This window comes from Podarcis raffonei, chromosome 18 (genome assembly GCF_027172205.1).
Source record: "Podarcis raffonei isolate rPodRaf1 chromosome 18, rPodRaf1.pri, whole genome shotgun sequence".
Lineage (NCBI taxonomy): Eukaryota > Metazoa > Chordata > Lepidosauria > Squamata > Lacertidae > Podarcis > Podarcis raffonei.
In genome coordinates, this window is record NC_070619.1 from 8,582,748 (window position 1) to 8,610,746 (window position 27,999).

Here is a 27,999-nt window from a genome sequence, read left to right on the forward strand (position 1 = left end):
AACCACAATCCCGAGATTCCTGCGATAACAGAACTCAAAAAGGCAACTTCTGCAAGAAAAAGAGTCCGTTTCCTGCCTTTCCCAGATTCTTTTTTTCTTTTTCGGGGGGCGTGCAGCAATCTTAGAGGTGCAAAATACATTGTGCAGTTATAATGGGCGTCGCTGCCTCCGAGTAAACGGTAAAAAATAAAAATGGACCGAGGGGGAAATATCCGGCCAATGATCTCCATCGCCGCGAAAGTTCAAAAGCAAAAGGCTTTTCGGAAAGGAGGAAGGCGATTTCGGACGAGCGGCGGAAGTGAGTCTTTCTGCCCCCCCAGAAAAAGAGAAGACACGACTTCAGGCAAACGTTCAGGCCGCGTCTTCGTAGGTGTAATGGTTCCGATCTGGCTCGCTGAGGGCCAGGTTGGGCTTGTGAGAGGGGTCTTCGGCGCATAGGGCTGGGGGCCGATGCTTGAAGAAGTCCGAGACATAGCGGACCTAGAGAGGCAGGAAATTAATAATAATAATAATAATTTATTATTTGTACCCCGCCCATCTGGCTCAGTTTCCCCAGCCACTCTGGGTGGCTTCCACAAAGACCAAAAATACACCAAGATGTCACACATTAAAAACTTCCCTGAACAGGGCTGCCTTAAGATGTCTTCTGAATGTCAGGTAGTTGTTTATCTCTTTGACATCTGGTGGGAGGGCGTTCCACAGGGCGGGCGCCACCACCGAGAAGGCCCTCTGCCTGGTTCCCTGTAGCTTTGCTTCACGCAATGAGGGAACCGCCATAAAGGCCCTCAACGCTGGACCTCAGCGTCCGGGCAGAACGATGGGGGAGGAGACGCTCCTTCAGATATACTGGACCAAGGCCGTTTAGGGCTTTCAAGGTCAGCACCAACACTTTGAATTGTGCTTGGAAACATACTGGGAGCCAATGCAGATCTCTCAGAACCGGTGTTATGTGGTCCAGGTGGCCACTGCCAGTCACCAGTCTAGCTGCGCATTCTGGATTAATTGCAGTTTCCGGGTCACCTTCAAAGGTAGCCCCACGGAGAGCGCATTGCAGTAGTCCAAGCGGGAGATAACCAGAGCATGCACCACTTTGGTGAGACAGTCTGTGGGCAGGGAGGGTCTCATCCTGCATACCGGATGGAGCTGATAAACAGCTGCCCTGGACACAGAACTGACCTGCGTCTCCATGGACAGCTGTGAGCCAGAATGACTCCCAGGCTGCGCACCTGGTCCTTCAGGGGCACAGTTACCCCATTCAAGACCAGGGAGTCTTCCACACCTGCCCGCCCCCTGTGCCCCCAAAACAGTGCTTCTGTCTTGTCAGGATTCAACCTCAATTAAGTGCCGCGTTTGCAGGATAAATCCCAGCGCCGGCCCTCCCAAGAGGAAGAGCTAGGCGGTTGCCTCGGGCGGCAAATATTGAGGGGCCGACAGCGAAAAGGAACTGGGAGGAGGCAGTGAAACCCCTGGGGGAATCCGTCCCACCAGCCCCGGGCAGAGGGCGCATTCAGACGCAGGGAGTATTGCCTCACAGGTTACAACGCTGGTTGTCAGCAAAGGACCCCAGTGCTCAGGGGTCTGCAATGGTTGCTGATCTGTGGCCGGGCTGAGCTCAAGGTGTTACTATATAAAACACACACACACACAACTTGGGACCAGTTTACCTGCGAGATCACCTTGCCCCACAGGAACCCACTTAAATCGCACTGTTTGGTGAAATTGGCCCTGCTTAAATGGGACGAGGGTGGCGCTGTGGGTTAAACCACAGAGCCTAGGGCTTGCTGATCAGAAGGTCGGCGGTTCGAATCCCCGCAATGGGGTGAGCTCCCGTGGCTCGGTCCCTGCTCCTGCCCACCTAGCAGTTCGAAAGCACGTCAAAGTGCAAGTAGATAAATAGGTACTGCTCTGGCGGGAAGGTAAACGGCGTTTCCGTGCGCTGCTCTGGTTTGCCAGAAGCAGCTTAGTCCTGCTGGCCACATGACCCGGAAGCTGTACACCGGCTCCCTCGGCCAGTAAAGCGAGATGAGCACCGCAACCCCAGTGTCAGCCACGACTGGACCTAATGGTCAGGGGTCCCTTTACCTTTAAACGTGCCCCCATAACCCCTGTTCCGCATTTATAAGAACTTGACTTTGCAACTCTCTGCCTATAGACATCAAGCAGCTGGTTGCCTGGACTTGTTTCGGCGCCTGCTAATATAAACTGCCCCTGACTCTGACGATGTTTAGAAAGCGAAGGTCATTTTAATCCGTTTCAGTATTTTTGCATGTTTCCTCGTTTTACCTTTCTTTAAACAACTTTGAGGTTTTCTGGGTGTGTTTTGTTTTGTTTCGTTTTACAATCAAACATTAAACAGTGGTGCCTTGGGTTACATACGCTTCAGGTTGCATACGCTTCAGGTTACAGACGCCGCTAACCCAGAAATAGTGCTTCAGGTTAAGAACTTTGCTTCAGGATGAGAACAGAAATCTTGCTCCGGTGGTGTGGCAGCAGCAGGAGGCCCCATTAGCTAAAGTGGTGCTTCAGGTTAAGAACAGTTTCAGGTTAAGTACGGACCTCCGTAACGAATTAAGTACATAACCTGAGGTACCACTGTATATATTTTATGAAATGAAGACCACGAACAGTGACATCACGGAATGTTCGCAGGCATTCCAGCCAATCGGAAGCAGGAACAGAACCGCAAGGGGACTAATTTAGGAGCTGTGCGTTAGGGAGAGGCTGGGAGAAGGCAGGACGGCACCCGGCCGGGATTCGAACTCGGTTCTATGCACCCCTAGCCTGGCAGGGCCCTGGGGGCCCCCCCCGATGGACTATGCCCCCTTCCCACCTCAGCCCCACGCCCGCCACAGACTTACAATGAGGATAGCGATCAGCATTCCTTGCAGGAGCCCCAACAACACATCGCTCCAGTGGTGTTTATAGTCCGAGACCCGGGTGTAGCCCACGAAAATGGCGAAGGAGATCAGGAAGAACTGGATGGTAGGGCGAACCAGGCGTGCCCATCGCCCAACCAGGCGTGCTTGGACGTAGAGCTGGAAAGAAAGAAAGAGAGAGGGGAAGGATTGGCTGTGGAGGAGATTTCTGACCTGCAGAAATCTTTTCTTCTTGAAAGACCTCCATTGGCTCCCAGTACGTTTCTGAGCGCAATTCAAAGTGTTGGTGTTGACCTTTAAAGCCCTAAACGGCCCAGTATCCCTGAAGGAGCGTCTCCACCCCCATCGTTCTGCCCGGACGCTGAGGTCCAGCGCCGAGGGCCTTCTGGTGGTTCCCTCCCTGGGAGACGTTACAGGGAACCAGACAGAGGGCCTTTTCGGTGGTGGCGCCCGCCCTGTGGAACACCCTGCCACCATATGTCAAAGAGAACAACAACTACCAGTCTTTTAGAAGACATCTGAAGGCAGCCCTGTTTAGGGAAGCTTTTAATGTTTAATAGGTTACTGTATTTTAGTGTTTTGTTGGAAGCTGCCCAGAGTAGCTGGGGAAACCAAGCCAGATGGGCGGGGTATAAATAATAAATTATTATTATTATAATACCTTTACTGCCAGCATATAGAGTTTACATGTTCTTTTATGTTAGCATTCAGAACCAGGATGGCGTAACGGTTTGGGGGTTGGACTCTGACCTGGGTGAGACCATAAAGCTCACTGGGTGATCTTGGGCCAGTCACTGCCTCAGCCCAGTAGACCTGAAGGAGCGTCTCCACCCCCATCGTCCACCCCGGACACTGAGGTCCATCTCCGAGGGTCTTCTGGCGGTTCCCTCCCTGTGAGAAGTGAGCTTACAGGGAACCAGGCAGAGGGCCTTCTCGGTGGTGGCGCCCTCCCTGTGGAACGCCCTCCCATCAGATGTCGAGGAAATAAAGAGCTATCTGACTTTTAGAAGACATCTGAAGGCAGCCCTGTTTAGGGAAGTTTTTAATGGTTGATATTCTATCTCTTTATTATTATTATTATTATTATTATTATTATTATTAGGGTTGCTGGGGAAACCTAGGCAGATGGGCAGGGTATAAATAATAAATTATGAGGATGATGTTTTAACCCAAACTCCCCTGTTTCATCTGGAGATGGTAAGAATCGAACCCAGCACCTTCCGGGTTCAAAGCAAGCCTTCTGCCACCGAGCAAAGTTTCCAAAAGTCTGGAAACAAACAGAACACTTACTGCTAGGAACATCATACAGTACATTCCAAACGAGGAGTGTCCGGAATAGAACGATAACCTAGGAGGGGAAAAAAGAGAGAGATTACAAATAATAATAAATAAATAAACACATATTCGGGTTCTAAAAGTGCTTGGGCAGGCAACTGTTCTTGGGATGGATCTACACACAGGAAAATCCCCACTATAAATAAGTCAGAAATCAAATCATCATAACAAAAGTTGGGGGGAAATCACTATGTAAAATCGCACAGAAAAGTTTTCTGCTCCACTGCGCCACCTGTTGTTGCACGTTTGCAACACATTCAAAACGTTGTTTTTTGACTAATGTAGCGGAGTCGTTGGAGTGAAGGGGTCTGGCGCTGCCTGGTGTAACGGATCCCAATGGTCGTTTAGTCTGACCCCCTGGAACCCTGGGATCTTTCGAACCCGCAACCCTAAGGTTAAGCGGCTCAGGCTCCACTATGTTGTTCAAATGCTCTGAAGGAAGCATGAGACGGAAGCATCCAAAATAAATAGAAACTGTTAACTTCTATTGACTTGGGACACAATATAGACTACGATGCATGTGCTAAACTTTAGAACGAGAATCTAAAATTCACTGCATGCTCTGCTTTAAAAGAGAATGTAATGAAAATGGTCTGAAGCTCAACATCAAAAAAACGAAGATCATGGCCACTGGTCCCATCACCTCCTGGCAAATAGAAGGGGAAGAAATGGAGGCAGTGAGAGATTTTACTTTCTTGGGCTCCATGATCACTGCAGATGGTGACAGCAGGCACGAAATTAAAAGACGCCTGCTTCTTGGGAGAAAAGCGATGACAAACCTAGACAGCATCTTAAAAAGCAGAGACATCACCTTGCCAACAAAGGTCCGTATAGTAAAAGCTATGGTTTTCCCAGTAGTGATGTATGGAAGTGAGAGCTGGACCATAAAGAAGGCTGATCGCCGAAGAATGGATGCTTTTGAATTCTGGTGCTGGAGGAGACTCTTGAGAGTCCCATGGACTGCAAGAAGATCAAACCTCTCCATTCTGAAGGAAATCAGCCCTGAGTGCTCACTGGAAGGACAGATCCTGAAGCTGAGGCTCCAAGACTTTGGCCACCTCATGAGAAGAGAAGACTCCCTGGAAAAGACCCTGATGTTGGGAAAGATGGAGGGCACAAGGAGAAGGGGATGACAGAGGACGAGATGGTGGGACAGTGTTCTTGAAGCTACCAGCATGAGTCTGACCAAACTGCGGGAGGCAGTGGAAGAAAAGAGTGCCTGGCGTGCTCTGGTCCAGGGGGTCACGAAGAGGCGGACACGACTAAACGACTAAACGACTAAACAACAACAACAATGAAAATGTTTTATCGCTGGTATCTCACTCCCACCAAACTGGCAAAAATGTATAGGACAAGTAGCAAAACTTGCTGGAAAATGACGGCAATTTTTACCACATGTGGTGGTCATGTAACAAAATAAAAGAGTTTTGGGAATCGATCTAGAATGAGTTAAAAAAAATGTTTAAATATACTTTTCCCAAAAAGCCGGAAGAATTTTTGCTAGGCTTGGTGGGAGAAGATATTAAGAAGACAGACCAAAGATTATATCTGTATGCAACAACAGCAGCTAGAGTTTTGATAGCCCAAAAGTGGAAGTCGCAGGAGATTCCGACTATAAGGGAATGGCAGATAAAGTTGGTCGAAGAGGCTGAAATGGCAAAATTGACACACAGAATTTGCAATCAAGCGGAGACGAAGTACCCAAAAGAGTAAATTTATGGTTTATATAAGTGAGAAATGTAGAAATATGAAAACGTTGGCAGGATTGAATTAAATCTTATGTCACGGTGTAATTTTTAACCAATGAAACTGTGAATTATAGATTGGAATAAGAAAACTTGCAGAAGGGAAGGATGGAAGTCTACGGCTCCATGGAGCATAAAGTAGGATATATGTAATAAGACTTGATGTTTCTGTTGGTTGTTGTTGTTTAGTTGTTTAGTCGTGTCCGACTCTTTGTGACCCCCTGGACCAGAGCACGCCAGGCCCTCCTGTCTTCCACTGTCTCCTGCAGTTTGGTCAAACTCATGCTGGTAGCTTCGAGAACACTGTCCCACCATCTCGTCCTCTCTCGTCCCCTTCTCCTTGCGCCCTCCATCTTTCCCAACATCAGGGTCTTTGCCAGGGAGTCTTCTCATGAAATGGCAAAAGTCTTGGAGCCTCAGCTTCAGGATCTGTCCTTCCAGTGAGCACTCAGGGCTGATTTCCTTCAGAATGGAGAGGTTTGATCTTCTTGCAGTCCATGGGACTCTCAAGAGTCTCCTCCAGCACCAGAATTCAAAAGCATCCATTCTTCGGCCATCAGCCTTCTTTATGGTCCAGCTCTCACTTCCATACATCACACCTGGGAAAACCAGAGCTTTTACTATACGGACCTTTGTTGGCAAGGTGATGTCTCTGCTTTTTAAGATGCTGTCTAGGTTGGTTGGTGTTGGTGTTCTGAAATCTCAATAAAAAGCATTTTTTTAAAAAAAGAAACTGTTAACTTGACCGCTCCACTCAGCCTGGCATTGCCCGCTCTGGAGCAGCTGCCAAGATATCGAGTCCGTCTTCCCAAGCTTCTCCTTCCAGCCTTACCTGGACTCCGTGATGTCTTTGGCATTGCCCTGGCAGATGTCTTCCAGCTGGACATAAACCGAGCAGTTGACTTTCGACCAATCGGGATTGCAGACCGCCAGGAAGTTGGGCCGCAGTCGCCCAATCGTGTACTTCGCCAGGTCTGTCAGCGATTGGCTGATGGCACCGCCAAACAAGAAGGTCCCAACCACCTTGTAGAGGGCGGCCAGGTAATTGTTGAATTTGGAGCGAGAGTACAGGCGCTCAGTGTAGACGAGGTATGCCTCACCGGCAGAAATCTACAAACGGATATATATATATAGGAATCATAAAAGTGTAGAGTTGGGACACCAGGGGTCATCTAGTCCAACTCCCTGCAATGCAGTAATTTTTTTACCCCAAGTGGGATTTGAACTCGCAGCCCCAAGATTTAACCTCATGCTCTACCAACTGAGCAATTGAGAGAGAGATTGATTAATGGACCTAAATTAGTCATGTGCCTTCATTTTAATGGGATTAATGGACCTAGGGTGGATCTACACACAGGGGGGCAAACGCTATAAATAAGTAAGAAATTAAATTGTTTTAATAGAAGGGGGAAAATCGCTATAGAAAATAGCATAGAAATTTTTTTGCTCTCTGTCGCCATCTGGTGATGCATGTTTATAACGCATTCGAAACGCTGTTTCGTTTTTTGTTTTGTTTTGCCTGCAGACTGTCTCGCCAGAGTGGTGCATGCTCTGGTTATCTCTCACTTGGACTACTGCAATGCGCTCTACGTGGGGCTACCTTTGAAGGTGACCCGGAAACTACAACTAATCCAGAATGCGGCAGCTAGACTGGTGACTGGGAGCGGCCACCGAGACCATATAACACCGGTCTTGAAAGACCTACATTGGCTCCCAGTACGTTTCCGAGCACAATTCAAAGTGTTGGTGCTGACCTTTAAAGCCCTAAACGGCCTCGGTCCAGTATACCTGAAGGAGCATCTCCTCCCCCATCGTTCTGCCCGGACACTGAGGTCTAGCTCTGAGGGCCTTCTGGCGGTTCCCTCACTGTGAGAGGCCAAGTTACAGGGAACCAGGCAGAGGGCCTTTTCGGTAGTGGCGCCCACCCTGTGGAACGCCCTCCCATCAGATGTCAAAGCGATAAACATCTACCTGACATTCAGAAGACATCTGAAGGCAGACCTGTTCAGGGAAGTTTTTAATATGTGACCTTTTAGTGTATTTTTCATCTTTGTTGGAAGCCGCCCAGAGTGGCTGGGGAAACCCAGCCAGATGGGCCGGGTACAAATAATAAATTATTATTATTATTATTATTATTATTATTATTATTATTATTATTACTAATGTAAAACTTGTAATACCAAAACTTTAATAAGGAATGGGGAAAGTTTATAACTTATCTTAAGAACCATTATAATCAGTTAAAATCGTTAGCAGGATTGGAATAAAGCTTGTAGTTTAATAGTGAATTTTGGACATAATGGAGATGTAAAAGATTTGGATTATAATAAAAGGTGCAGGAGGAAATGATTGACAACAGGACCCCACAAGGAGGGGGCGGGTTCCGTGGAATTTTGTTTCTATGTTGTATGTTGGGTATGTGACTGTAAAACTTTCGATTTGAAAACCAGACTGTCTTGCCAGAGTGGTGCATGCTCTGGTTATCTCCCGCTTGGACTATTGCAATGCGCTCTCCATGGGGCTACCTTTGAAGGTGACCCGGAAACTGCAACTAATCCAGAATGTGGCAGCTAGACTGGGGACTGGGAGCGGCCGCCAAGACCATATAACACCGGTCCTGAGAGATCTGCACTGGCTCCCAGTACGTTTCCAAGCACAATTCAAAGTGTTGGTGTTGACCTTTAAAGCCCTAAACGGCGTCGGTCCTGTATCCCTGAAGGAGCGTCTCCACCTCCATTGTTCAGCCACTGAGGTCCAGCACCGAGGGCCTTCTGGCAGTTCCCTCATTGCGAGAAGTGAGGTTACAGGGAACCAGGCAGAGGGCCTTCTCGGTGGTGGCGCCCACCCTGTGGAACGCCCTTCTACCAGATGTCAAAGAGAACAACAACTACCAGACTTTTAGAAGACATCTGAAGGCGGCCCTGTTTAGGGACGCTTTTAATGTCGAATAGGTTATTGTATTTTAATATTCTGTTGGAAGCCGCCCATAGTGGCTGGGGAAACCCAGCCAGATGGGCGGGGTATAAATATATTTTAATTTTCTTTTAAAGAAGAAGCTCGCAGAAGGAGCTTTGGGGTCCTCAGCCTCGCAGGGCTGTTGTAAGGATCCGAGTGTGAGAGCGGCCCCCCTGCTATCGTAACCACCGCTTTCCTTACAATGAGAACGGTGCACGGAATCGTCACGCCGGCCATTGCTCCGTGGGTGATGGTGTCTGCCTTGTAGGGGTAGCGGATGGAGGTGTCTTCACAATAGAAGCCCCTCTTGTAGGGGGAGTTCACCAGTGTCAGGATGATGAACGGCAGGGAGGCTGGAAGTGGGGAGAAGGAAAAGACTGTGAGGAGGAGCGAGCCAGCAGGAAATGACACCATGCAAGTTTATTACAGTCATAGGTAAAGGTAAAGGGACCCCTGACCGTTAGGTCCAGTCGAGGACGGCTCTGGGGTTGCGGCGCTCATCTCGCTTTATTGGCCGAGGGAGCCGGTGTACAGCTTCCGGGTCATGTGGCCAGCAGGACTAAGCCGCTTCTGGTGAACCAGAGCAGCGCACGGAAACACCGTTTACCTTCCCGCCGGAGCGGTACCTATTTATCTACTTGCACTTTGACGTGCTTTCGAACTGCTAGGTTGGCAGGAGCAGGGACCGAGCAACGGGAGCTCACCCCGTCGCAGAGATTCGAACCGCCGACCTTCCGATCGGCAAGTCCTAGGCTCTGTGGTTTACAGTCATACCTTGGGATAAATACGCTTCAGGTTGAGCGCATTCGGCTTGCGCTCCGCGGTGACCCGGAAGTAACGTAGCGCGTTACTTCCGGGTTTCGCCGCTCGCGCATGCGCAGACGGTCAAAATGCCGTGTCTTACGTTATGTTCAGGATGCGAACGGGGCTCTGGAACGGATCCCGTTCGCATCCGGAGACCTTGGGTTAACTACTTAATTCGTTCCAGAGGTCCGTTCTTAACCTGAAACTGTTCTTAACCTGAAGCACCACTTTAGCTAATGGGGCCTCCTGCTGCCGCCACCCGATTTCTGTTCTCATCCTGAAGCAAAGTTCTTAACCCAAGGTACTATTTCTGGGTTAGCGGAATCTGTAACCTGAAGCGTATGTAACCCGAGGTACCACTGTAGTGAGATTTTCAGGAGGCGGGTTGTCATCAGAGAGAGAGAGAAAAAAAGAAAGAAAGAGAGAGAAAGAAAGAAAGAGGAAGAGAAAGAAAAAAAGAAAAAAGAGAGAGAAAGAAAGAGAGAAAGAGAGAGAGAGAAGGAAAGAGAGAGAGAGAAAGAGAGAGAAGGAAAGAAAGAGAAAGAAAGAAAGAGATAAAGAGAGATAGAAGGAAAGAGAGAGAGAGAGAGAGAGAGAGAAGGAAAGAAGGAAAGAGAAAGAGCGAGAGAGAGAGAGAGAGAGAGAGAGAGAGAAAGAAAGAGAAAGAAAGATATAAAGAGAGAAAGAAGGAAGGATAGAAAGAAGGAAAGAGAGAGCGAGAGAGAGAGAGAGAGAGAGAGAGAAAGAAAGATAGAGATAAAGAGAGAGAGAGAGAGAGATAAAAAGAGAGAGAGAGAGTGACAGAAAGAAAAGAAATAGCGCTAAGTGTTTTAATCCTGGATGATGGGGAATGAGACAGGGGCTTGCCCAGGCCGCTAGAGGGGCCCCCTGAGCCCAGAGCTCCCGGATTAAAAGTGTGACACTGTTTTGCGCTCGGCCACAGAACCCGGAGGGGCAGAACACTCCCAATGTCAACAAGCCTGTCGCCCGCCCCCTTTTATTAGGGCTCGCCCAACTCCTCCGTAGACGCACTGACTTGCCTAACCGGTTCTAAGGATGAGGGGAAAGGGGGAGGAAGGAGGAGGCAGCCTTTGATCGCCAACTGCTCTCGCTTTCCACTTTCCGCCTGCGGAGGAAGAAAGCCCAAACCAACAAATGCAAAAATTTCAGGACTGTCTCGCCGGATCAGGGCTAGACTCTGAATCTCAGGGCTGTGGGTCTCTGAGCATGCACAGAGCGCCCCCAGCCTCGCAGGGTTGTCGTGGGGGTGGAGGAAGGAGCGGGAGAACCACTTACCTGCCCCCTAGAGCTCCTTGGAGAAACAGGTGGGCCATAAATGCAGCAGCTTATGAGGCTCTTAATGTCAAGGTTGTGGGTTCAAGTCCTGCCCAGAGTAGCTGGGGCAACCCAATCAGATGACCCTGGGAGTCTTTTCCGGTTCTATGATTCTATGTTGCCTGACCCCAAAACCGCTGGAGAACTGGCCACAAATGATATTTATATCCTTCCTTGCTCACTCAAAAACTATATGGGGGAATCTAACCCCAGTCGTGGGATGCAGGTGGCGCTGTGGGTTAGACCGCAGAGCCTAGGACTTGCTGATCAGAAGGTCGGCGGTTCGAATCCCCGTGACGGGGTGAGCTCCCGTTGCTCGGTCCCTGCTCCTGCCAACCTAGCAGTTCAAAAGCACGTCAACTACAAGTAGATAAATAGGTACCGCTCCGGCAGGAAGGTAAACGGCGTTTCCGTGCACTGCTCTGGTTCACCAGAAGCGGCTTAGTCCTGCTGGCCACATGACCCGGAAGCTAGAAGCCGGCTCCCTCGGCCAATAAAGCGAGACGAGTGCTGCAACCCCAGAGTTGTCCGCGACTGGACCTAATGGTCAGGGGTCCCTTTACCTTTAACCCCAGTCAGGTGATCTCTAAACGTAAGCTTTTACTCACTTTTACATAAGTAAAAGGTTATGTTTAGAGATCACCTGACTGGGGTTTTGTTGTTGTTGTTTAGTCGTTTAGTGGTGTCCAACTCTTCGTGACCCCCTGGACCACAGCATGCCAGGCCCTCCTGTCTCCCACTGCCTCCCACAGTTTGGTCAGACTCATGTTTGTAGCTTCAAGAACACTGTCCCACCATCTCGTCCTCCGTCGTCCCCTTCTCCTTGTGCCCTCCATCTTTCCCAACATCAGGGTCTTTTCCAGGGAGTCTTCTCTTCTCATGAGGTGGCCCAAGTCTTGGAGCCTCAGCTTCAGGATCTGTCCTTCCAGTGAGCACTCAGGGCTGATTTCCTTCCGAATGATCGTCTTGCAGTCCATGGGACTCTCAAGAGTCTCCTCCAGCACCAGAATTCAAAAGCATCCATTCTTCGGCCATCAGCCTTCTTTATGGTCCAGCTCTCACTTCCATACATCACTACTGGGAAAACCAAAGCTTTTACTATACGGACTTTTGTTGGCAAGGTGATGTCTCTGCTTCTCAAGATGCTGTCTAGGTTTGCCATCGCCTTTCTCCCAAGGAGCAGGTGTCTTTTAATTTCGTGACAGCTGTCACCATCTGCAGTGATCACGGAGCCCAAGAAAGCAAAATCTCTCACTGCCTCCATTTCTTCCCCTTCTATTTGCCAGGAGGTGATTGGGGTTAGATTCCCCTATATAGTTTTTGCGTGAGTGGCTGCCTAAGGAAGCATATATCTATATATGGCTGGAGGATGCAGGTGCAACGAGAAATCCTAATTTTAGAGGCACGTTTAGACTGTTCTATTCCCAGAGGAAAAATGCAATGGGAAAGAATAAGTCCAAATCGCCACTTGGGCCCTGACGCCAGAAATGCCCACCTGTGGTTAAACCAGATTTAGGGCTAAGAAGAGCTGCAGAAACTCCAAATTAAACCTTTTTGTGCTTTTCTTAAGAGGCGCTTTATAAAAAAAAAAAAAGATTATGGAGGAGTAGGTAACTATTTTGGGAGAAGTCCTCTTTGCTCTCGCCGGGGCAAGGAGGGTCATCCGATTGTCTCGGGAGAGCTAAAAACAAACACACCTAAAATAAAACCACATTGGCAGGGGAAAGACTTTACGGTGCAATGGGGGAGGTATAATATAAAAATAGGACGTAAATGGGTTAACCGGGGGGGTAGAAGGGGGAGAAGGAGGAAATGGGAAATGGAGTCGGGGGAGACGGGAGGTTTAAAAGACGGGTGGTAAATTTAAATTGCAGGGAGGTAATTTCTGCTTCCTTAAAAAGCACAGAGGAAGCTTGATTTCACGAGGGAAAGCTTCTTAATTTGGAGGAAACGGCATAAAAAGCTGGCTTTTCCGGGTGTGTCCGGATAGCTCTCTTCTTCTTTGGTGATCCCTCATAGCCGAGTAAGATTGTCTTCCACAAACAGTGAGTCCGTAAGTGACTGTGGAGGCCAATTCTGGATCCACACATCCTTCCACAGTGGGGACACAGGAATCCGGGCGAGAGTTGATCCCGGTGAGGGTTTGCCAAGCGTGCCTTCCTCTTAGCACGTTTCTCCCTCGTGTCCTGAGTTCGAGTGTCTCCAAAGCCCATGACACCTTTGGTCAAGGCTGTTCTCCAACTGGAGCGCTCGCAGGCCAGTGTTTCCCAGTTCCTGGTGTTTATACTACATTTTTAAAGATTGCCTTGAGAGAGTCTTTAAACCTCTTTTGTTGACCACCCGCATTACGCTTTCCATTTTCAAGTTCGGAAGATGATCATCAGGCATCCGCACAACGTGACCAGTCCAACGAAGTTGATGCTGAAGAATCATCACTTCCACACTGTTGATCTTTGCTTTTTCCAGTGCACTGGCATTAGTTTGCCTGTCTTCCTAAGTGATGTGTAAAAATTTCCAGAGACGCCGTTGATGGAATCTTTCAAGGAGTTGGATAGCAGCGCAATCTGCCATTCTCCACCGGAGCCTCTGGTCAAATTTGCCAGTCGGGCATGAAGGTGGTCTTCTTAGATGACAGCACCTGACGTTCGGAGATATACTACTCCTGTATAAGGAGGCCCGTTTGTTTATTTATTATCAACCCTTTGGCCCCAATGAACGTTATGACGATCAAAGCACCATGTTGAAAGCAGTTGAAAGCAGGCACGTCCAAAGTCCATTTCGGGGGTCTAATCCGGCCCCTGTGGCAGTTTATTTTCTGGGGTAAAATCCTAAAAACTTTCGTCGGTCCTCCACTTCCTCAAATCTGGCCCTCTTTGAAAAAGGTTTGGACACCACTGATAAAGCAACTTAACAGCCAAAAAAATAAAGTGGGTCTGAAAAAGTGTCAAAGGTGCGTCTCCATCTTTCCCCGAAAACTCAAAAATGAAGGTGCCTTGATGCACCTCTGCGGGGACGAAGACCCACAGATTAGGGGCTGCCACCGAGAAGACCCTCGCGCGCACACAGACCCGGCCACCCCCTGAGCATCTGAGGGTGGAGGAACTACCAAGAGGGCCTCACTCTGCCGATCTCAGAACCCAAAGGGGTCTGAATGGAACCAGCCGCTGCATTTTGTACCCAAATTGAGTTTCTGCGTTGTCTTCAAGGGCAGCCCCACAAAGAGCGCATTGCAGTAATCCAGCCCGGGGAAACTTTCCTCCTCCCAGCGATGCAGCCATCTGAAAGAGGCCAGCAGATTGGCCTCACTTTCCCCACCTGTAAAATGGGCGTGGACCTCTGTTAAGATATATTAACCAAACCAGGTAAACATAATCTGAGCAAAGACAGCCTCCAAGGGAACTGATCTCATGAAGGTTGGTCGAAACGCTGTTGGGATCGAGACTGGGAGAACTCGGGTTCAAATCCTGAGTAAGCCACGAAACTCTGGCCCCCCAGACTTTGGTTTGCCCACTCATGGCTTTCAGAGTGCGGTAAATGCGAAAAGCAAAAGTGCTTGGGCTAGGCTCAAGATAAAACAGCCGAGGAGAAAGTTGCTCAATCCAGGTGGATTTTCTGCATTCCGTACCTGCCCAGCCAAAGTTCTCGCCAAAGCCGCAAGCGAGTTTCAAAGCCAGCCCACGCCAAGCTTTCTCAGGCAGCAAACAACGATCGGTGGACGTGCAGAGCTCTCTCTCTCTCTCGAATACGGATCTTTTAATCCGGCAGCTCGTTCCAGAGACTCTGAGCCAGCCTCTTCTCTCAGGAAGTCCCTGCAGGATGAGGCCCAGCTGGCCCAAACTCCTGTTCTTGCAGTGCAGGCGAGAAACCTGCAAGCGGGTTCCGAGTGCAAAAGCACACTCCCCTAGGGGCATAGCGTGGAGGGCGGGTTGCCGGGCACATTTTTCGTGTGCACATTTGGCTCCTCACGCCGCCCTGCCAGACACCAGCTGCTTTGCGAGAGATGATCCGAGGGCTGCATTGGCCGGCCGAGCTCACAGTGCGAGGGAGGGCGCTTCAACAGCGAGGCCTGGGCTGATGTAGCACCATTGCATGCCCCGGGACACAGCAAACGGCGCTACGCCACTGCTCTCCCTCCCTGCAGTTTCCCGCAACCGGTATTCAGAAACGTCTTCATTGGTGGAGGCAGAGCGTAGCAAATTGGTCTAATCCTCTTTTGAAGTTGGCGGGCGTTGTTGCCTCCTTCAGCAGGGAGTTCCACCGTTCAAACTATCTGCGTCACAAAGAAATTTATCTGTCCCGAACCGCCCAACATTCGGCTTCTCTGGGTGCTCACGAGATGCAGGAAAACCCTTCCTCCGTTGCTGCGTATACCGTCTTTTTTGCTCTGTAAGACTCCCTTTTCCCCTCCTAAAAAGTAAGGGGAAATGTGTGTGCATCTTATGGGGCGAATGCAGGCTGCGCAGCTATCCCAGAAGCCAGAACAGCGAGAGGGATTGCTGCTTTCACTGCGCAGCGATCCCTCTTGCTGTTCTGGCTTCTGAGATTCAGATTATTTTTTTTCTTGTTTTCCTCCTCCAAAAACTAGGTGCGTCTTGTGGTCTGGTGCGTCTTATAGAGCGAAAAATACGGTATTTTTGCAGCCTTCTATCACGTCGCCTCTCGCTCGACTTTTCTCTAAACGAAAAAGCGCCCCAATCATAGCTGTCGACTTTCCCCTTTTCTTAATCCTATTCGGAATAAGGGAATTTCCCTTAAAAAAGGGAAGAGTTGACAGCTATGCCCCCAATTCTGTACTCTTTCCTCCTTGGATAGTTGCTCCCTCCCCGTAGAGCACGCATGTCCAAAGTCCATTTTGGGGGCATAATCCATCCCGCTGGTCGATTTAATCTGGCCCCTGTGGCAGTATATGTCCTGGGATAAAGGTAAAGGGACCCCTGACCAATAGGTCCAGTCACGGACGACTCTGGGGTTGCGGTGCTCATCTCGCTTTACTGGCCGAGGGAGCCGGCGTACAGCTTCCGGGTCTTGTGGCCAGCATGACTAAGCCGCTTCTGGCGAACCAGAGCAGCGCACGGAAACGCCGTTTACCTTCCCACCGGAGTGGTACCTATTTATCTACTTGCACTTTGACGTGCTTTCGAACTGCTAGGTTGGCAGGAGCAGGGACCGAGCAACGGGAGCTCACCCTGTTGCGGGGATTCGAACCGCCGACCTTCTGATCAGCAAGTCCTAGGCTCTGTGGTTTAACCCACAGCGCCACCCGCGTCCCACTTGTCCTGGGGTAAAATCCTTTAAAAACCTCAGCAACGTCTTTGGTTGGCCCTCACGCATGTTCGCTTCAAATCTGTCCCTCTTGGAAAAAGGTTTGGGTACCCCTTCCTTAGAGAACCATATGGATTTTGTGAAATCATCAAATGTGCAACATTTTTATCTATCTGTCTATCCTTCCTCACATTTGCAGCATATTTTGCAGCGGCTTAGGAAACGGGCAGACATCTTCAAAAAGGCTCGTAAGAATGCGTCTCCAACCTTTACGGGTGTTCACGCTTTAAAAAACCTGAACAAACGCTTTGCCGGCGGAATCCGGAGTATCTTTTAGCCGGCAATTAAAAATACTTCCTTAAAGCGATCGGCTCGTTCCTGTTCCCTATTCGTGGCATTTGTCCCTCCCTGTCTTCCCAAAGATTTTGGTTGCGGAGGCTTTTACAATGATTTCCCTGTTGCATCTTCGTCACGACAACCGTAAAGAGCAGGCCAGCCCATAGCTGTCAACCGTCCCTTATTTGGCGGGAAAGTCCCTTATCCCAGCGCCGTGTCCCGCTGCTGTCCCTTATTGATGATGTCCCTTAAATTTCCGGGTTTCAAAGTAAGCAGCTCCTCTCCCTCCCTCCCTGCCGGCCAGGGAGGAGGGAGGCTCCAACTGTGTTGCTTGGCTGTGTTGCTCACCCAATAAGGAGTCCAAGAACGACTGGGGGGTGGAGCTTGCATGCCTTGTGCCGATCAAATCAGCCGCGTTGCCTGGGGACTCGCCTTTGCTCAGCGCTTCCCAGCAGAGAGGTGAAGGTGGTTTTCCTTGCTGCATCCCCTTTGCCGGGTTGCTGCGCTGTGGGAACCACCGCTTGAGGCTTCGTTTGGCTGCTGGCTGGGCTTTCTGCCTTTGGCTCGGAGGGGCTCAGAAGTCAAACATACCTGTGTTTGGAAAACCCCTTATTTTGGCTGCTGATCCCTTATTTTCGAGGCTGCTGGTCCCTTATTTTCAAATCTGTAAGTTGACAGCTATGGGCCGGACTCTACATGGTCAATTCGCAAGAACGGCAGTTGTCAAAGGGAAAAAGGTCCATCCATGTCAATGCAAAAAGCAGTGGGAGGGTTCAGCATACGGAATCGCTTGTTTTCTGCACGGCTGGTTTTTAAGCAAAGCAAAGCTTTCCTGGCTAAGCAAATCTAGCTGAGGCAGGAGCTTCCGTTGACCAGTCTGCTTCCTTAGCTCCTCCCCAAAACAAATAATAATAAATAATAATAATACTAAATTTATTATTTATACCCCGCCCATCTGGCTGGGTTTCCCCAGCCACTCTGGGTGGCTTCCAACAAAAGATTAAAAATACATTAGAACATCAGACATTAAAGGCAGGACTTAACATTCCACTACACGGATACTGTCCAATAGCTCCTTGCACCGCCTTCTCCCAGAAGGAAACAACCACAGACAACATTGGCACTAATAATAATAATAATTTATTCATACCCCACTCATCCGGCTGGGTTTCCCCAGCCACTCTGGGCGGCTCCCAACAGAATACAGTAGTACCTCATGTTAAGAACTTAGTTCATTCTGGTGGTCCGTTCTTAACCTGAAACTGTTCTTAACCTGAGGTACTACTTTAGCTAATGGGGCCTCCTGCTGCTGCCGCACAATTTCTGTTCTCATGCTGAAGCAAAGTTCTTAACCTGAGGTACTATTTCTGGGTTAGCGGAGTCTGTAACCTGAAGCGCCTGTAACCTGAGGTATTAAAAACACGATTTAACATCAAACATTTAAAACTTCCCTAAACAGGGCTGCCTTCAGATGTCTTCTAAATGTCAGGTAGTTGTTTATCTCTTTGACATCTGATGGGAGGACGTTTTACAAGGCGGGCGCCACCACCGAGAAGGTCCTCTGCCTGGTTCCCTGTAACCTCACTTCTCGCAGGGAGGGAACCGCCAGAAGGCCCTCAGAGCTGGACCTCAGTGTCTGGGTAGAACGATGGAGGTAGAGATATGCTTCCTTAGGCAGCCACGCATGCAAAAACTATATGGAGGAATCTAACCCCAGTCACCTCCTGGCAAATAGAAGGGGGGGGGGAATGGAGGCAGTGAGAGACTTTACTTTCTTGGGCTCCATGATCACTGCAGATGGTGACAGCAGCCATGAAATTAAAATACACCTGCTCCTTGGGAGAAAGGCGATGGCAAACCTAGACAGCATCTTAAAAAGCAGAGACATCACCTTGCCAACAAAGGTCCGTCTAGTTAAAGCTCTGGTTTCCCCAGTAGTGATGTATGGAAGTGAGAGCTGGACCATAAAGAAGGCTGATCGCCGAAGAATGGATGGAGGAGACTCTTGAGAGTCCCATGGACTGCAAGAAGATCCAACCTCTCCATTCTGAAGGAAATCAGCCCTGAGTGCTCACTGGAAGGACAGATCCTGAAGCTGAGGCTCCAAGACTTTGGCCAACTCAGGAGAAGAGAAGACTCCCTGGAAAAGACCCTGATGTTGGGAAAGATGGAGGGCACAAGGAGAAGGGGACAACAGAGGACGAGATGGTGGGACAGTGGTCTCGAAGCTACCAGCATGAGTCTGACCAAACTGCAGGAGGCAGTGGAAGACAGGAGGGCCTGGCCTGCTCTGGTCCATGGGGTCACGAAGAGGCGGACACAACTAAACAACAAATCAGAAGGGGGTGTCAATGTGCTTTATATACAGATGAATTGGTTCTTAGGAGAGAGAGAGAGAGACTTTCCCAAAGCCATTCAGTAGCAGGATTTGAATGCAGGGCTCTTCCGCCTCCATTAGAATAATAGAATTCTAGAATTAGAAAGTTGGAAAGGTACCCTGGGAGTCTTTAGTCCAACCCCCTGCAATGCAGGAATCTTTTGCCCAGCGTGGGACTCGAACTCACGACCCATGATAAAGAGTCTCCAATTAATCTGGAACAGTTGTTTTATTATTATTATTATTATTTATTTTAATTGCACATTATACTATAGAATACAGAGGGAGATGAGGAACGGTTCTAGTGGCAGGGAGTTCCCCTGCCTCGCCTCCCCCTGCTATTCTGCAGGCCTCTTTTTTTCCCTTTTCTTTTTGGTTACAACAAGGCCCCCTCCCTCTTCGCCCAAGCATGCAGAAATCGCTCCCTTATTTTCCACCGAAGGCCCTCTTTTGCTCTCAAAATGACTGGCCCTCAACCACTTCGGTTTGCCATGAGAAGGGAATGATGATAGGGGCCGTCTGCAACGAGAGAGAGACGACCTTTGGCCCTGTGGGAAGATGGCAATCAACTCCTGAGTACTTTTGCCCTCGGGGGAAAATCTGTACTTGTTTATTGCCATTCTTTTAAAAAAATGAAATAAAATGCAAACCCAAAGGCTCCTTCTCGAAAGGTGGCAGTTATCAAATGTCAACTTTCCGTGTCCTTAAGATGTTTGGCTGCAGAAATCATCCAAATATTGCTTATTCCCCCCAAAAAAATTGTGTGTCGTGGGGAAACTTGGCACACCGAGAAACCAAGTTATTCTATCCTTTCATCCAACCCATTGAGAGATTTGTGTTCCTTAACTTTTTGGGGGCTCAAGCCTGTATTTTATGAAGGAAATTTGGGAGGAAAAGGAAGGCAAAGCAGATTAGCTAAGCAGGAACCGTGCAATTAAATACATATCCCTACGAAATGTAACTGCATACCAGGGAACGCTGAGAAGAGCCTGGTGACTGGATCAGGCCCAATGGTGTGTCTAGTCTTGCGGTCGACAACCAGTGGGATACCCACTGAGCAAGCGAGAGTGCGAGAGCCAGCTGTGGTTCGCAGGACTTGCATTCGGAAGCGTCGCGGTGCTCTGCTGGGAAAGCTGTCATGGTCAGTGGCCTTCTCGTTCTCCTCGGATATGCCCAATCCTCTATCAAAAACCACCTAAATTCGTGGCCACTCCCTGTGGCAGGGAGTTCCGTAGTTCAACTACATGCTGCTTTTATCTTGCCCTGAATCTCCCAGCATTCCGCTTTGCTGGATGTCTGCAAGTCGTGAGTTCCTCTCTCTCTGTACCGTTTATCATTTAATACACTTCTGTCCTGTTGATCTTCACCTTTTCCTCTAAACTAAAAAGTCCTTGCAGGGGGAGCTGTTTTTTTCCATAGTCTAGGGAAGCTTTTAATGTTTGATGCTGAAATATACTCAGAGTCGTGAAGTGATTTCATGCTCTTTATTCAGCTCATAGTGGTGAGGAGGAATGAATGAAAGTCCCCTCAAAGTATCTGCTTTATATACATTATTTACACAATGGGCTGCACATGATTGGCTAATTCCGGAATTCTACTGTAAGCCAATCAGGTTGTGGATTCACTTCTATCTGGAGCATGATTGGGTAGTTCCTGCCAACCAATCATACTGCTGCATTGTTCTAGGACCAATCAGACTGCTGCATTCTGAATCCTATTGTTCTAGGACCAATCAGACTGCTGCCTTTTGGATCCTATTGTTCTAGGACCAATCAGACTGCTGCAGTTTGGATCCTATTCAACTCAGTACATAACAGATGCATTACTGTTTTTTAATGTTTTGTTGCAAGCCGCCCAGAGTGGCTGGGGAAGCCCAGCCAGATGGGTGGGGTACAAATTGTTGTTGTTGTACAGATCGTGGACAGAGTGGATTGTTTTGGAAAATGGCAGAAGGATATATCTAGATTTATCTGGCAGGGCAAAAAGCCCCGAATAAAGTTTAAAATATTAACAGATTCGAAAGAAAGAGGGGGGTTTGCCCTGCCGGACTTGAGGTTGTATTATGAAGCTGCAGCCTTCTGCTGGCTGAAAGATTGGTTTTTGTTGGAAAACACCGATGTCCTAGATCTGGAAGGTTTTAATAATGCTTTTGGATGGCACGCATACCTATGGTACGACAAGGTTAAAGCACATAAATTGTTTAAAAGCCACATTGTCAGAAAAGCAATTTTTGCAGTCTGGATGAAATATAAAGACTTACTAGAGAGTAAAACTCCGAGGTGGCTATCACCAGTGGAGGCCAAGGCCCGAAAAAGACCCAATATGGAGGCCTATTGGCCGAAATATTGGGAATTGACTGAAAAAATTGGAGACAATTGGAAGTTGCAGAGCCAGGACAAACTAAAAAATAAGGTGCGAGACTGGCTACATTATGCTCAAATTCAAGAGGTTTTCAAAATGGACAAAAAAGTTGGTTTCCAGGTGGAAAAGTCGAAACTAGAGACAGAATTGTTAGAACCAAAGACAAAGCTGTTATCTAGAATGTATAACTTGCTGCTTATGTGGAATTTACAGGATGAGACAGTTAAATCTGCTATGATTAAATGGGCACAGGATGTTGGACATAACATTATGTTTGAAGACTGGGAAAGGTTATGGAACACCGGAATGAAATTCACGGCCAGTACCGCCTTGAAGGAAAACATTATGAAAATGATATACCGGTGGTACATGACCCCAGTCAAGTTAGCTAAGATACATCACCTGTCTGACAATAAATGTTGGAAGTGTAAGGAAGCAGAGGGGACTTTCTTTCACCTCTGGTGGACATGCCCAAGGGTTAAGGCTTTCTGGGAAATGATTTACAATGAGTTGAAAAAGGTATTTAGGTATACCTTTCCCAAGAAACCAGAGGCCTTCCTGTTGGGCATGGTAGACCAGAAAGTGTTAAAGAAGGACAGAACTTTGTTTATGTATGCTAGTACAGCAGCAAGAATACTCATCGCAAAGAACTGGAAGACACAAGATTTACCCACGCTGGAGGAATGGCAGACGCAGTTGATGGACTACATGGAGATAGCTGAACTGACCGGCAGAATCCGAGATTTGGATGTAGAGACAATTGAGGTGGACTGGAAAAAGTTTAAAGACTACTTGCAAAAGTATTACAAACTGTATGAATCTTAAGACGGTGCATGATTTGAAAATGATACGCTTTAGCAATTATGATTAAGTAAATAGTAAACTAAGTGATAAAAGAGAAAAGGAGATAATATGAAATTGAACATGTTACGTTTATTTTAAAGATATAAAAATTCTGACATAATACATTGAATATAGATACATAACATGTAAAAGTTACAATAAGGTATGACATAAGGTAACAAATTGCTGACATTGGTAATATAAAGAACGCAGAATCGGAAGGGGTGGGGAAGTCCAATTTGGGATTTTTGTTAAAAAAAAAAAAAATGGTTTCTTGTAAACTCCTTGTTTGTAATGTATAAAATTTGGAAAGAAACGTAATAAAAAATATTATAAAAAAAAAAAACAAATTGTTGTTGTTGACTCGTTTAGTCGTGTCCGACTCTTGGTGACCCCCTGGACCAGAGCACGCCAGGCCCTCCTGTCTTCCACTGCCTCCCGCAGTTTGGTCAAACTCATGTTGGCCGCTTCGAGAACACTGTCCCATCATCTCGTCCTCTGTCGTCCCCTTCTCCTTGTGCCCTCCATCTTTCCCAGCATCAGGGTCTTTTCCAGGGAGTCTTCTCTTCTCATGAGGTGACCAAAGTCTTGGAACCTCAGCTTCAGAATCTGTCCTTCCAGTGAGCACTCAGGGCTGATTTCCTTCAGAATGATTCACCTGCAAAATCTGGAGTCCCAGACGAACAATCAGAGTCATAGAATCATAGAATCATAGAATCCTAGAGTTGGAAGAGACCACAAGGGCCATCGAGTCCAACCCCCTGCCAAGCAGGAAACACCATCAGAGCACTCCTGACATATGGTTGGCAAGCCTCTGCTTAAAGACCTCCAAAGAAGGAGACTCCACCACACTCCTTGGCAGCAAATTCCACTGTCAAACAGCTCTTACTGTCAGGAAGTTCTTCCTCATGTTTAGGTGGAATCTTCTTTCCTGCAGTTTGGATCCATTGCTCCGTGTCCGCTTCTCTGGAGCAGCAGAAAACAACCTTTCTCCCTCCTCTATGTGACATCCTTTTATATATTTGAACATGGCTATCATATCACCCCTTAACCTCCTTTTCTCCAGGCTAAACATGCTTCAATTCGCTTCAGTCCTGGGTTCAGATTCATGAGCCTTGCTGGGAATGGGAGACGTTGCATAGTTAAACTACGGAACTCACCGGCACTGGAAACTACAATGGCTTGGCTTCAAAATAGGATTGGACAAACTGTGGGCTGGAGAGGGCTATCGATGGCGACTATCCAGGGTGATTATGGTCTGCCTCCACGGTCAGAAGCAGCAATGCTTCTGAACGCCACTCGGAAATTCCGGGAAGGGAGAGTTGTGTTCGAATCCTGATTGTGGGTTTCCTAAAGGCATCTTGTCGGGTGCTGCGAAACTTGGGAGTTTTTTCAGCAGAGCTTGGAGGGCCATCTGTCATGGATGCTTCAGCCAAGATTCCTGTATCGCAAGGGGTTGGTCTGGATGACCCCCAGAGTCCCGTCCAACTCGACAACGATTCTTCTTCCCCTTTCTAGCTGAGTAAGATTGTCTTCCATAAACACGGTTTTAACAGTGAGTCCGTAAGTGACTGGGGAGGCCAATTCTGGATCCACACGTCCTTCCACAGTGAGGACATAGGTTTCCGGGAGGGAGTCAATCACGGTGTGGATTTGCCAAGTGTGCCTTCCTCTTAGCACGTTTCTCCCTTTTGTCCTGAGTTCGAGTGTCTTCAAAGCCCACGACATCTTTGGTAAAGGCTGTTCGCCAACTGGAGCGCTCGCAGGCCAGTGTCTCCCAGTTGTCGGTGTTTATACAGTCATACCTTGGCTTACAGACGCTTCAGGTTCCATTTTTTCGGGTTACGGACACACCGAAACCAGGAAGTGCCAGAATAGGTTACTTCCGGGTTTCGGCGGTCGTGCTTTGCGCATGCGACCAAATCGCAACCTGTGCATGCGCAGACGTGGCGCGGCGGGTTGCGAATGCTGCGGGTTGAGAACATGCCTCCCACATGGATCATGTTCGCAACCCGAGTGTCCACTGTACTACATTTTTTTAAGATTTGCCTTGAGAGAGTCTTTTGAACCTCTTTTGTTGACCGCCACCACTGCGCTTTCCATTTTTAAGTTCGGAATAGAGTAGCTGCTTTGGAAGACGGTAAGTACGTTTCCGAGCACAATTCAAAGTGTTGGTGCTGACCTTTAAAGCCCTAAACGGCCCATTATCCCTGAAGGAGCGTCTCCCCCCCCATCGTTCTGCCCGGACACTGAGGTCCAGCTCTGAGGGCCTTCTGGCAGTTTTCTCATTGCGAGAAGCCAAGTTACAGGGAACCAGGCAGAGGGCCTTCTCGGTGGTGGCACCCTCCCTGTGGAACGCCCTCCCACCAGATGTCAAAGAGAACAACAACTACTAGACTTTTAGAAGATATCTGAAGGCAGCCCTGTTTAGGGAAGTTCTTAAGGTTTGATGCATTACTGCATTTTAATATTTTGTTGGAAGCCGCCCAGAGTGGCTGGGGAAGCCCAGCCAGATGGGTGGGGTATAAATAAAAAATTATTATTATTATTAGTCAGGCATCCACACAACATGACCAGTCCAATGATTGATCAAGCAGGGCTCGTTCTGGGCTTCTCATTTGCTCTACGGCTCTCGTTCTACATCGGTTTAAAGGTCATAATGAACCTCGACAGGCAAATACAGAAGCGAAGGGCAGGGCGGTTTGGCTAACGCCGGCAGCCAAAAAGTCACCTCCAGGAATCTCAAAGTGAAGGCAAACCTGACCCCCTTCCTGGCCAGAGGGCAGGGAGCAGACTGCAATGTTGCTGACCGGGCCGGGCTCACATCCCCACTTCTTCCCCTTCACCCAGTGCCCTGTCCTACAATCCTAAAGGGACCCCATGCGGTCATCTAGCCCAACCCGCTGAAAGGCCCTGGGGGGAAAGCTAGCTCCAGAAAGCAAGCAGCGCACTCCATGCACAAAGATCTCTGCATGCTGCCGGTCAGTGCCTGTCTTACCAAGAGGGCGCTTACCAAGTTCCTCTTTAAATCAGCCAACCTTGCTTTTCCTTTTAAAGCAACGCCTCCCAAACTCTTGTTGGATCACAACTCCCATCATCCCTAGCTAGCAAGACCAGCTCAGTCGGCAGAGCACGAGACGCCGAATCGCAGGGTCATGGGTTCGAGCCCCACGTGGAGCAAAAAGATTCCGGGTGGGGCTGGATGACCCGCGAGGTCCCTTTCCGATTCTACAGTTTTTTTATGATTGCATGAAAAACCCTGGTGTGCTGCTGCCGGTCTGGGTTGGAAACGCCAGGCTGGATTGATCTACGGCCTGACTTGACAGAAGGCAAACTAGACCTCTGTTTAGAAATGATGAGGACCAGAATCTTGATTTCATCTCTTCCCACTTGCACCAAGACTGCAGCACACCACCGGCCAGGGGAGTTAAAGGCTGGCGGACGGAGTGGTTCTGGGGTCTTATATATGTGAGTTTTACTACAAACTACCATAACCTGAAGGGACACGGGTGGCGCTGTGGGTTAAACCACAGAGCCTAGGACTTGCCGATCAGAGGGTTGGCGGTTCGAATCCCCGCAATGACGGGGTGAGCTCCCGTTGCTCGGTCCCTGCTCCTGCCAACCTATCAGTTCAAAAGCACGTCAAAGTGAAAGGAGATAAATAGGTACCGCTCCGGCGGGAAGGTAAACGGCGTTTCTGTGCGCTGCTCTGGTTCGCCAGAAGCGGCTTAGTCCTGCTGGCCACATGACCGGGAAGCTGTACGCCGGCTCCTCGGCCAGTACAGCGAGATGAGCGCCGCAACCCCAGAGTCGGCCACGACTGGACCTAATGGTCAGGGGACCCTTTACCTTTATCATAACCTGCCCCAAGGACCATTCAATTGGCAGGAAGGATATTATAATTCCGAGCAAAGAACGGAACAGCCGTGGGTCAAACCGATTTGAATCCAGACTTCCTTCCAGCCACTGGTTCCATCATCAGCCTCAGCGCCCACCCCCACAAAAAAACAGCAATAGAAAATGGCTCCCCAGTCCGCCTTTTAGGCTTGTCGTTACAAATCGCAGAATTAAGACCCTAGGCAGTTGACAGACAGCGGGAAGAACATTTCTTGAAACAAGAGACCGATCAAAACCTCAGAATCGCAGAATTGTGGAGTCATTCAGTCTAGGCTGATTTCTACAGCGGCGCTGGGTTCGAATCTTCCCTCCCTCGTGGTTTTTTTTTTGGGGGGGTGGCGATCCGTCACAGAGGAATCAAAAGGAGGAATTTAGATGAGCTGGCATGCGAACCAAGCCAAAGTTTCTTTGCACTGGGGGGGGGGGTGGGAGCAGGGAGTGGTCCTTCACCCCCCCTTCTCCACACACCCCAGATGGTATCAATAAAACCTCAGGGCCATTCCCCCCCCCTTTGCGGTAGCAAATGAGAAAATGACAGAACTTGCAACAAAAGGAGACCAAATTAGGAAAATATGGGGTGTGTGTGCTCCCCCCCCAAAAAAAGCCAAGAGGTTGACTGTATAATGGATTTCATCATTCCTCGCTGGGAATCTGAATTGGGGGGGGGGCGTTAATTATTTTTTTTAAAGGCACAGACATGCGTAAGTGGAGATCCAGACTGGACACGTGTGTTTCTATAGGGTGGGGGTCCCAGGGAAAAAGGAAGTTGCTCAGAGCCCCCCTCCCCATTTAAAACCCAGAGTGTCTCAAGTTAGGCAAATATCCCAGATACTTTTTTTCGGGGGGGGGGTGGCCGTTCAGCAAAAGCAGCTGGGGGAGAGCAATTCCTAGAAGACCCTCCCCATAAAGTGTTTTTTTTTTTTCCGGGGGAGGGGAGGAATTTGCAAAAGCCACGCCTGTTATTCACAATTTTTTGCGGGTGTCCTGGCTAGTTTAGCTGGGCGAAAATGGGGCGCACCCCTCCTTTCCTCGTTGGTGAATATTTTTTTTTGGGGGGGAGATGGAGGCGACTTGGGCCAGGCTGCTTAGTCTTAGATGGGCAGCTTTGAAGGGGGGGTCCAAGGAGATACCCCCTTACCCCCTTTCCCCGTTTCCAGGCGCATAAAAGGACGGATAAATTTGGGGAGGGGGTTCAAACGCAGACAGAACAGAGGACAGGGAAATGGGGGGCTAGTAGTGTGTGTTTTTTTGGAGGGGGGGCGAGTTTTCCTTACCAACCACGAGGCACAGGACATCCAGCGCCAGGAACAGCCTCGTTGCGCGCTCCATCGTTCCGCGGCCGCGGGGGATGCGCTCCGGCGCAGGCGGCGGCAGCAGCGGCGCTTCTCACATCGCCGGAGAAAGACCCGCGGAAGATCCGCGTCCGCTGGCCGCAACCCTGGGAGTTAAGAAGTCGGGAGGAAACCAGAAGGCGGAGCCGGCGCTGCCCAGGGGCGGGCGGGAAGCCGAGGGGCCGGGCTGCTGGGACTCAGCCCTCCCTCCGGAGCCAGATCTCCTCCCTTGCCTTTCTCCCGGTTGTCGTGGCTCCGAGCATGTGCAGAGTGCCTTTCCATGCTTCCCGAAAGGGGCAGCCGTCGAATCATCAATGTAAGCGCAACGTGCTTTGGGGCATGTGCAGAGTGCCTTGCCATAAAGCCGCCACATCATCGACGTGGGCTCAATGCGCTTTGGGGCATGTGCAGAGTGCCTAGCCATGATTCCTGCAGGGAAAAGCTGACGAATCATCAGTGTAAGCGCAACATGCTTTGGGGCATGTGCAGAGTGCCTTTCCATAAAGCCGCCACATCATCAGTGTGGGTGTAAAGCGCTTTGG

The 27,999-nt window shown here is 49.1% G+C and overlaps 1 protein-coding gene across 1 annotated transcript; it reads right to left on the reverse strand.

Moving 5' to 3' along the window:
• Positions 1–27,595, reverse strand: PLPP2 (phospholipid phosphatase 2). Its single transcript, XM_053372276.1, has 6 exons — positions 27,401–27,595; positions 9,113–9,264; positions 6,789–7,066; positions 4,167–4,224; positions 2,859–3,035; positions 1–480 (listed from the first exon to the last, which is right to left on the reverse strand). Exons 1-6 carry the CDS (start codon positions 27,453–27,455, stop codon positions 352–354), a joined length of 849 nt encoding a protein of 282 aa, XP_053228251.1. The 5' UTR covers positions 27,456–27,595; the 3' UTR covers positions 1–351.
• Positions 27,596–27,999: the final 404 nt, after the last annotated feature.

Coding starts and splice junctions, on each gene's coding strand:
- PLPP2 (XM_053372276.1), bottom strand. CDS start 27,455: ATGGAGCGCGCAACGAGGCTGTTCCTGGCGCTGGATGTCCTGTGCCTC. Junction 7,067..9,112: donor TTCCGTGCACCGTTCTCATT/GTAAGGAAAGCG, acceptor ATCCGTTTGTAG/ATTTCTGCCGGTGAGGCATA. Junction 3,036..4,166: donor ACTGTATGATGTTCCTAGCA/GTAAGTGTTCTG, acceptor CTTTCTTTCCAG/CTCTACGTCCAAGCACGCCT.